Consider the following 10,654-nt stretch of genomic DNA (forward strand, 5'->3'; position numbering starts at 1 on the left):
GAACAATGATGTCCAAAGGTGGAGGGAAGGTTGGGTTCAAGAATGTGAATGCAAAAACTAGATTGGCGTTTCTCAGTAAAAATAGTAAGTACATATTGCTTTTCAAGAAATTTCAATATTATGGTTTATTATTATAAAATTTTTAAAAACATTTAGATTATACCGAATTACGAACAGAGTCTATTTATTGAATGGCATAGCTCTTTGCAATGAAAACATTCGTTACAACTAGTGCTATATTTAGAGACTAGTCAATGCGACTCTAGCATCTTGGGGTTATGTATTCTAAGTGAGCATACAAATAGCCGAAAACCATCCCAAAACTTAATCTTTTGTTTTTGGGGGGGTTGGGAATGTCTTACCTCCCAAGAAAATAGCCTAAAATCACCCCAGGTAGATATATTCCCTGAATAGTAGAATCCAATCGGTTATGTGGTTACCGAGATATTAAGGGACAGACAGACGGACGGACAGACATCATTCTAATTTGTATTATAGAAGAAATAGGATATTACACACTATTAATTATAGAGTTGCTACCCTCCACGTATGGTGACCTCAGCGATGTTTTTGAGGATGACCGGAAGAGAGCTATGAACGTTCTGTTGAATACAGGTCAATTTGTCATTTGTGGTTTCCATCGATGGACCAACTAGATTCCCCTGTAAGGACATTAATGTTATTTTTGTTTAAAAGTGTTTTTTTTTATGCCAAACCCCTGCGTGGACTATTCCTTCGAGGCCCTAGCCTGGAGGGATTTTTTCAATTTTTCTATTTATTTCTTCTTAAAAAAAAGAAGGGTGGTTGTCAGTTGGGGGTTGGGGGTTGTCATTGCCCATAAGGTACTTTGTGAGAATGCGCCTTAATTCTGTTTTACTTTAGTTATGAATCTGAAAACTACTTTGGATAAAGAGATTGAAAACATTTGCCACAAGTTTTCGGAGCAAACAGTAAGAAAAATCATTTCTTTAAAAATAACTAATTCTCTATTTTTTCTATTCAATGTATATTTATTCGGATTATCCAACCCGATACTAAGATAATAGAAGACAAAAAATCATCGTAATTTTTCGTTTACCTGTCTTAAAACTCAGGGAGGGAGGGGACATTAAGCTGTTTATTACAATAGTCCCTCAAGTATTATATTAACGTTTCTCATTCGTTAACAACATTGGGGACTTTTAATGAATTTCAATTGGTTGGTTCGTTAAGTGGAGTGTTCAAACGTTTCAACCACTAATTGTAATCTACAGAAGGGGTAATCATTCTGGATGTACATCAATTTATCAACTATATCTTATTCCTTTATATCCTTATTTCATTTAGAAAAGGATTATTTTACTTATTCTATTTAAAAAATTGCATTGTTTATCAATGGATTGTTTTGTAGCTTCATGATGGATGGGAGGACGATGTTATTAGATCCATTGACTCTGCTTTCAATCCAAGCATTGATAGTATAAAGGTAAGCTTATCGGAAAAGTATTTTAAGCTAGATTTTTCCCTATACTTATAAGTTATTTATAATCAGAAAAAAACTAAGGTTGTGATATGTTTTGCCAATAATCTACGATTTTAAAAATAAAATTCATCAATTAAAATCAGAAAAGTCACATTCAAGCTCTTTAGCGCACTGATGTGTTTTTTTGCTATGATAGACTGTCATATCTAAGGTATAGTGTAGCGTCGCTAATAAAATTTATCAATATAACAATATTTAGAAAAGGATCGAAGAATCAAATGCTCAGAACAAAATGTATGAGGTTGGAATTCAAAGTATTAGGTCAGTAATAATATGTAGAGAAATATTTTTTATGGTTTTCTGATTTTCTCTTTTGATAACAATTATCTAAATAGTGATATCCCAAAATAATTTGAAAAATAATACATTTATTTTAAAAATAATTAATTTTGTCCAAAGGAAAATTTGAATTACATGAATATCCATTATAGCTATCTTTTTATGTAAAGGAGTATCTTTTTTTTGTCTGAAGCTTTAGATAAAATAACTACTGAACTGATTAGGTTTTCTATTTTAGGCAAGCTTCACATAGGTCATGTGATGGTTATGGGCTATTTTTTTTATCAGATATTTAAGTCTTGGGATGATTTTAAGCTTTTTTTCTAGCCCCTCTGTCCATCTTCTAATACAGAGCCCTAGATGTTAGGGGCCAAGCCTTTACAACAGTTATATATACAGTATAAAATTATTTTGAAACGAGATAGATACTACTTGTTTATTATTAATGCAGGGAAAAGATGAAGTCAGGATCAGATGAATTGGACAGCATCAACCAAAAACTTGACCAGCTAGGTAAACTTTACATCACCTAATCTCAAGGATACAGCAATAGATCAATAGGAGAGTAATTAATTTTCTTATCCTGGCTGATTGAATATCCTTTAGCTATTTGAAGATAGGTAAAATTATTTATAGAAGTGTCTTCAATTTACTTATCCTACAATCATGTTTTTTTGAAAACTTTACTACAGCATTTTTCGTTGATCAATTGAGTTAGTCATTAGAGATTTAAAAAAAAAACATGATTGTAGAATAAGTACATTGAAGACACTTCTATACTCACTCTAAATGGTTAATCAGCCCAATCTAAAAAAGAATTTCTAGCATATGAAGAATTGTGTGATATTTAGTCACATATTCAATTTTATAATTATTTTGTGTCAAAAACTTTGGTTACTAATATTGATTTACAGAATGGGGTATTTCTTTATCATCTTCCAGAGCTTCTAATGTATCAATTAAAACATCAGTTAAATCCTTCTTCTGTTTGAAAAATTTCTTTTTAGGTGAAATAACGATGTCAAATGAGGTAATATTCCAAGAAGAAAGAGATGAACTCATAGAAATGAGGGAAAGACTTAATCAACAGGTTACAAGAAACATTAATAAAAATATGTAAGATAATATCCACTAGTTGTAGTCTAGTGGCGGACACAGCAATTTACCAGAGGGCTGTGAAATCATTATTCCGTGTTAAAGATGTCTTTGCATTATATTTGGTTCTGTTCTAAAAAATATTGAGAATGTTGTCCATTAATTTCAAATTTAACTTTTAAAAAAAATCTTAACAGGAAGAAATGAATAGAGAGAAAGAAGCAAAGATTCAAGAGCTTATTAACTTGGTTAAAGCTGCCAAAGAGAATGTTAATAAAGTAAGTCATTTTTCAACCAAAAGAAAAGGTTTTCGAATGATTTTTATAAAGAATACCTCTTTTTCTTGGTCCCTTTTATCTATCTATATTTAGGATGTGGGGGGGGGGGGGAGGGAGGCTATAATAATAGGCTGAAGCCCAATATTTTGACTTACATTCGAATTGGTTTTGCTAGATTTCTAAAGCATTCAGGTATATGTAATATGTATACTTACCATTTAGGTATTTCCATAAATATAGTTTTACTATGGTTATTTAAAAAATTTAAATTTCTTTGTTTTCTGTTGTTTAGTCTAAAGTAGAGGCTGCAGCCTATAGAGAAGAAGCTGAGAAAGCAAAATACGGAATTGCAGCAAATGAAGAACAGTTACACCAACTAGAAGCCAAGATAGCAGAGAATGATGAGAAATTAAAGCATATCAACCAGCTTGAAATGGAGATACAGCAAAAGAATATGGAGGTGCAAAGTCTGATCAACCAAAATAATGAAAGTAGAGTTGATATTGAAAGGTAAAATTATTTTAGAAAATGGAGGAATGTTCTTAAAGCATAAATTTCTTACTCTTAATTATTTATGTTGATATATTATTGTCTTGGTATGATTGAATTAGTCTATGAAATAAGACCTTATATTTAGAGTTTGTTTTGAGATTTGTATTAAATATCTTGTGCCGCGAGAGAGAGAGAGGGATAATGGATTGTTAATTATTTAAGTGTCTTAGGTTTTATAATCACGATTTCTTATCCGTTGACATACAAATTTTAGATACTTTTATTATTCCTTATTAGATACTTTAATTTCATTGGTTGGTTCATTAAGTTCAGTGTCCAAACGTTGCAACCAATAATTTTAATCTACAGAAGGGCAATTTTGTATTGGATTATCTGTGATATTTATCCATTCATCGTCCATTGTCTTATCAATTAAGATTACAAATTTTTAATGTGTATTATTTTGTTACAGGTTACAATCAAATATTGCTTTGTATGAAAATTCAAGAAAACATCAAAATGAAACATCTGATAAAGCTACTTCTCTGAATTCTCAAACAAATGTGGATAATTCTGACAAAGAGAGTCTTAACAAATCTACCATTGAAACTGACAATATCCAGCGGAAAAGAGTAATTGCTAAAAGTTATTTTGCCAAACCTCAAGATTTGAGAAAGAGCATCTTTAAAAGAGCTATTAAGGATAATATTCCTGAAGTAACATCTGATAAATGCGCCAAGGAAACCACTGAAAGCAAAAGAGTCCTGAGAAGTACAGTTAAAAAATCAAATATAGATAATGAATTATCAAAGAAAGATGAAACTCAAGAACTAGTTGTTAAGAACAAGAAGAGAGGAATCAAAAGAACCAGAGACAAGTTTGAATTAAATGATAACAATGAATATGATTATGATATGAACACATGTGACAATAAGGATCTACAAGTTTCTACCCTCTCCCCTGCTCGGTTTGCTGATATTAATGCAGCAGTAGTGAATGAAGCATTTGAGAATGAAATGGTTGAAAGTGTTAGTTTGTTTGAGAATGACAAAGTACATGAAGATGCTACAACCAATGATTTTGAAACCTCTGAGGAAAGTTGTAGTTTACTGTCTCATTCTGATCAGTCAATTGATTCTCAAGATTTTATCAGAAAATCTTCTAGAATTAAATTAAAATCCACAAAACCCAAAAAGGATAGTTTTGTTAGTCCAAAGACCCCTAAATCATTTACTAAAAAAGGGTTACCAAAGAATGCTAGCCCTACTGTGATAGAAAGCATTAATCCTCTTGCTGATATGACAGAACAAGATACGCAATATCATGAAGTTGAAGATGAAAATCAAAAAGGATTAAAATCAGTAAAATCTTCAATGTTCTTTGTCAACCATGATTGTCCTGGCCTATCACCATCAAAAAGAATAAAAGCTTCATCAGCCTGCATAGCAACCTCATTGACCTCCTGGCCTTCACTTGGAAGCCTGGATACTCTGGAAGAATGCTCTCCAATTAATCCAGGTATAAAAACATTTTAAGTAGGTATTGTAAAGGAGTAAGGTTTTATGTTTGAATAAAAGCTGGTTTAATATTATTATGCTTTTTGGAGAAGCTTTGTCTTGTTTTATCGTTTTTTTCAATAGTGTGGGGAAAGTTAACCTCCTTCTAGGTAGCCTTAGGCTTATATGCAAAGGGTTTTGCTGCTGTAACAAATATGAAAGAGGTAGAATGTTTGTCTGTTCCTTCAGATCTCAAAGATGGTTGGATTTATTAAGTTCTTGTTTTCAGGGAATGTCAGCCCCTTTGTAATAGTAATATATATTATTATTATTATACTTGCAAAATAAAGGATGTACGTATCCTACAATTCTAACTTGTTCAGGTTCAAACATTTCTTCAATGTTTACTCCTCCAGGATCTAATGGCTCTCAACAATCATTTGGACAACAAATATCAAATATGATCAGTGCTCAAAGGAAAAAATTATTTACTTGATATTTTGAAATGCAAATACTTAGTTCTTCAATATGTATTTTGATGCTCATTTTAGGTTAAGTATAAATGAAGTACACAAATTTACTCATTGTGTATATTCACTTATTTATTGAAAAGTTTGGATACTGTTGTATTTACTAACAAATTAAGATTTTGAAGTTTTTAAGCGAACCAATAAGAGAATTTCATAAAACTTTTGGTAACATTAAATTAAAATCCCCTCTGTTCCTGTTTTTTCGTATATATTATTTCAATTATTTGTTATTTTTTCCATTTTTTTCAAGTAAATAATCTAAGATTGTAAAATAGGTTGTATGGTGAAGAATCAGATGAGAGTTCATTTGAAAATGGTGATGAGTGTAATACAAATAATGATGATTTGTGCAATGCTGAAACTCTTATTTTAAATGAAAACACTCAGACTGTTGAAGGTAAAATTTCAATATTTTTTTTAGCAATTTATGTATAGATTTAACATGGCTGCGTTTATAAAATGTTGTAGTTGTCGTCTATAACCTTTTGGTGGTTTCCCTCTATTTGCCAAAGCGAGCACTTAACACTCATTTTTTATCTTTTGAAATAAATAAAATAAGAGTTCAGGTTAGCCCTTGGTGATATGGCGCTTTAGGTATAGTCCCTGCAGTGGTAGGGCATAAAAGTTACTTCCCCTCCTCCGACTTGTTTAAAAAAAAAGCTAAATACTTTTTTGGGCATATATTTATTATTTGGTTAGTTTTAGATTAGATTACATTATTTTCTTAAAAACTGAACTACACAAAAAAAATATTTTCAGACAAAATAGACGGAGATGACCTCATGGAAACAGAAGAAATTGAAACATGTAACCCAACCACGTCTGATGAACCATCAAAGGAGAACATAGCTCTAAAGCAAAGTGAATCTATTAGATATTATTCCGACAGTGAGGATGAAGGAAGCAACTTTTCAGATAATTCAATGAAGGATTACATCAAGCCAAAGAATACCAATACCACCAACAGGAACAGCACTAAGGTAACAAAGAAAAATGCCTTGCCCAAAAAATCCACCAAAGCAGTTAAAACTACATTTAGTAGTTGTGATGAAAGCGACTCATCTGGCGATTCCTCCGATGATGATGTTGAATATGGCAAGAAAAGATTGAATGTAAAATCTGAAGAAATTCTAGCAAGTAGATTGGCTGGCCTACAATGTAATAGCTATAGTAATTTACATGCAGTAAGACAAACACCTGTCAAAGTTACCCATCCAGCTAGGAGTATTCAGGTTACTACTCTCAACAAAAGAAATGGTAATGATACCTGTGCTAAAAGTGATATTTCTATGAGGAAAGCTGATAAGAAAGCAGACAATGACCAAATTACCAGCGCTAAAGGCAAAAAAGCAATTGACAAAAAAGATGTTACTAATTCAGAAGAAGCATCAAAGAAGATCAAAACACCTAAAACTAATAAAACAAAAGCTACATCTGCAAAAAAGAAAGTTACTTCTAAACCAATAGTAAAAACAAAAAACACCAAAGTAGCTAAAGAAACTAAATCTAACAATGTTCAGAACATCAACACAAAAGAAAAGAAACCCAATGATCCAATTGAAACCATGAAAGAAAACATTAAACCAGTATGTATAAAGAGTATTATGAAAGGAATCAGTAAGTTTAGTACTACCAACGCAGTTGATAGTCAAGCTGATACTGTAGAGACTAAGAGAGTTGGTGACAGCAAGAAAGATACCTTCAAACTAAATGCTATTACTGCTTCTAATTCTGTCAATATTCGTCAAGTTGCTACTACTGAAAATAAGAAAGCATTTACTACAAAAAGAGATGTTACTACAGCAGTATCTTTACGAGATAATATTGATGAAATCATGCAAATGGACACAACAAACAGCAGTGATGGTCGCCATGTTGATACTAATAAGGCTACTGTTGCTGAAAATAACAAAGTCAATGATGTTAACAATGTCAAACAAGCTGTTGACAGGAGCCAAGCAAATGGTGAGACTTAATATAATTATTAAACTACTAAAATTGTTTGATGTTTGTTTGTTTATGTGTGTGTACAATAAAAAAATAAGGATGACAACATTCATAAAAGCCAAGCTCTAAAATCAAACGGTAAAACAAACGAACAAAAATACTTGTAAAGTATTAAAACTTAATAAGCAGAATATTGATTTAAAGGTGTAGATAAAGTTCAAGTTGTATATAAACTTGTTGCAAAATTACGTAATTGTCAGATTCTGTTTATGGATATGCATTCAGCTTAGGGCTTGATTGTAGAGATGCTTTGCTTATTGTACCTTGTTGTCTTAGGAATCATTGTTTCAAAAACCAGATAAATAGGATAATTTTGTCTTAAAAAAATTGTTGTCAAAATAGTTAAAAATCATCATTTTTTGAATAGACGTACCGACTTATTAGGAACGAAAATAGAGTCGATACGCATTCTAACTGGTACAGGAATGCTCGTCTAAAGTTAAGAGCTAATTATTAAGTACGGACGGACGTACAGACCCTAATTATAGTAAAAATGGCTCGTAAAAATTATTGAAAAATGATAATGGCCAGGATTTAGGCTATGGTATTATACAAATAACCACCCCTTACAAAAGCCCTTTAATCGTTTTCTATTTCTTAAATGTATATTTTAGGTGCCTCAAGAATAAAGGTTACTGATTTTGATTACAGCTTTGATATGTTGGATGAACCTGCTATGCCAACTCTCATGTCTAGGGACGAGGTCATCAAGAATTTCAAGTAAATGTATTTTAGTCTTATGTATTCAATAAGTAGTTGGAGGTTTGTCTGTAAATAAGTTTGTTGACACTAATAAGATTTCCTAATATTTGGAATTTTATTTATTTGAATGGAGTTGTTTTATATTTAAGGGGCAATCTCTTGGAATTGTAGAGAGTTTCCCATACCTTAGAATCTATAATGTTAAGAGAGCTATACCGGTTCAGTAGTTCAGTATAAGAAACAGAATACCTGTCCTTCTATAGCTTATGCTAACTGCTGCTTGGCCGACATTGTTCTTCTTAACAGTAAAGCTTCTTGTAGGTCCAGGAAAGTCTTGTAACTATTTTAGGGAAAGGTACCTCCACAATCTTAAACAAAATATCCTAAAATTATTTTGCAATGTTGCCAGAGGCACTTATGTAAACTGTTTTGTTAAAGTCAAATGAGACATAATTATTACAAATTGTATTATTTGGATAATTTACTGTATTATATTTTTTTAGTTTTTCATCATCAAGCGACAGTGAGGAAGAGAGTATTGTTTGTTTTGATAACAAGTACAAAGGTAAAAAAATATACTATATGAAGCTTTCCTTAAAAGAAATTGATCACTCATCGAGTCTATGTGTTAGCAAAAACCGAGTATTTTCTTAAAACGGTAAAATTTTTATTTTTTTTTAATTTACCGAAAGTTAACGAATGAGATAAAGTGTTAATAAAATAATAGGGACCAGCTTAATTTACAATCCAATGTTCCCTCTCTCCATATATTCTTTTTAAATTAAATTTTTTGTTATTCTAAATTAACTATTTAAAGTATTAAATCTATAATACAAAGTAGCTTGATGTCTGTCCGTCTGACCGTCTGACCGTCTGTCCGTCTGTCTGTCTGTCCCTTAAGATCTCGGTAACCACTGAACCGATCGGATTCTACTCTTCAGGGAATATACCTACTGGTCCTGTGGTGGTTTTAAGCTATTTTCTTGGGGGGTTGGACACCCCCAACCCCCCCAAAAATAAAAAAAATCCAACCCCCAAAATTTTTTTTTTACATTTTTTGTAAAATTTCAGTAACTGCTGATAAAATTGGGCTCTACCCTTCTGGGAATATACCTACTGGTCCTCTGGTGGTTTTAAGCTATTTTCTTGGGGGAAGGGACACCCCAACCCCCCCAAAAATAAAAAAATCCCCACTTCGAAAATTTTTTTTTCAATTTTTTAAAAACAAAAACCAGTAATTGGGGTGGGGGAACCCCACTGCAACATGGGGCGAAGCCCCCATGAATCCCCCCCTGAAAAAAAAATCAAAATATTTTTTTAAAAATCAAAATATTTTTTTTTAATTTTAATTTTTGTGTATGCGAACAACCTAGGTCTAATTTTTACCAATTGAAATTTTTGTGTATACGGCAAACAACCTGGGTTTAATTTGTACAAATTAAAATTTTTGTGCATAAAAGCGCACAACCTGGGTTTAATTTTACCACAGAGTAATTAAACAAAGAATAATTTTTTGAATATTTCTATTAAGGAAGGTTGACTTCCCAAAACTATATAGGGCGAAGCCCCTAGAGGCTAGGGGCGAAGCCGCTAGTTGGTATATAAAGTATTAATGCTTTTTTATTCCGTTAATATCTAGCTATGAACTTATTGAGTTCTCCATTATGGGAAAGCTTCAGCTAGGTCCATGGATGGTTTTAGATATATATTCATTCGAATGAATAGCGCCTAGATTCTAGATTTTAATTTTTTTAAATGTTATAAAAAGTATTTGTTTCAGCAAAGAAGCCGCTAGCTACATACTCCCGATTCAGAAGATAAACTTTTCAACAAATAATAATAAAAGGTGAAAATATTTCCAAAACGAATTCACTTTTATTCCAATAGATCAAACCAAAAAGTCATTGTCTAATATACATTGTCTACTTAAATTAAAGTATGTATCAAGGACGTCCAAGCTTTTTTAAAGGAGGGTACAATGAGGGGTTTCACAGGTTTGAGAGGGGTAATCTAATGAATTTTTAAAATTTAGATTGGTTAAAAATAAGGGGTTTAAAGTTTGAGGGGGTAAACACCCTTTTAATCCCTCCCCCACTTTGACGTAATAATAGGCCTTTAGTTTCGGGTCTACGGACAACCATCTATCCAGAAATGGTTTTAAAGTATTAATTATATTTCTTAATCTTATTCAATAAATTAATATATATAATGTTAATTTCAGAAAAGATAATAGATGATTGGTTTCTTGTAAAA

The 10,654-nt window shown here is 31.7% G+C and overlaps 2 protein-coding genes across 2 annotated transcripts; both read left to right on the forward strand.

Moving 5' to 3' along the window:
- On the forward strand, nt 1-5,658 carry LOC145314825 (uncharacterized). The gene is made up of 11 exons (XM_080154906.1): nt 1-84; nt 532-615; nt 883-950; nt 1,391-1,465; nt 1,722-1,783; nt 2,253-2,314; nt 2,809-2,891; nt 3,094-3,174; nt 3,467-3,684; nt 4,139-5,184; nt 5,546-5,658. Exons 1-11 carry the CDS (start codon nt 6-8, stop codon nt 5,656-5,658), a joined length of 1,971 nt encoding a protein of 656 aa, XP_080011032.1. The 5' UTR covers nt 1-5.
- A 32-nt stretch (nt 5,659-5,690) lies between these two features.
- On the forward strand, nt 5,691-10,247 carry LOC145314826 (uncharacterized). Its single transcript, XM_080154907.1, has 6 exons — nt 5,691-5,713; nt 5,968-6,089; nt 6,452-7,657; nt 8,314-8,419; nt 8,905-8,966; nt 10,182-10,247. The coding sequence occupies exons 1-6, from the start codon at nt 5,691-5,693 to the stop codon at nt 10,220-10,222; spliced, it is 1,560 nt and encodes a 519-aa protein (XP_080011033.1). The 3' UTR covers nt 10,223-10,247.
- The last annotated feature ends 407 nt before the right edge of the window (nt 10,248-10,654 follow it).

The sequence above is a fragment of the Acartia tonsa genome, chromosome 3 (genome assembly GCF_053477335.1).
Source record: "Acartia tonsa isolate MP-2025a chromosome 3, ASM5347733v1, whole genome shotgun sequence".
Lineage (NCBI taxonomy): Eukaryota > Metazoa > Arthropoda > Copepoda > Calanoida > Acartiidae > Acartia > Acartia tonsa.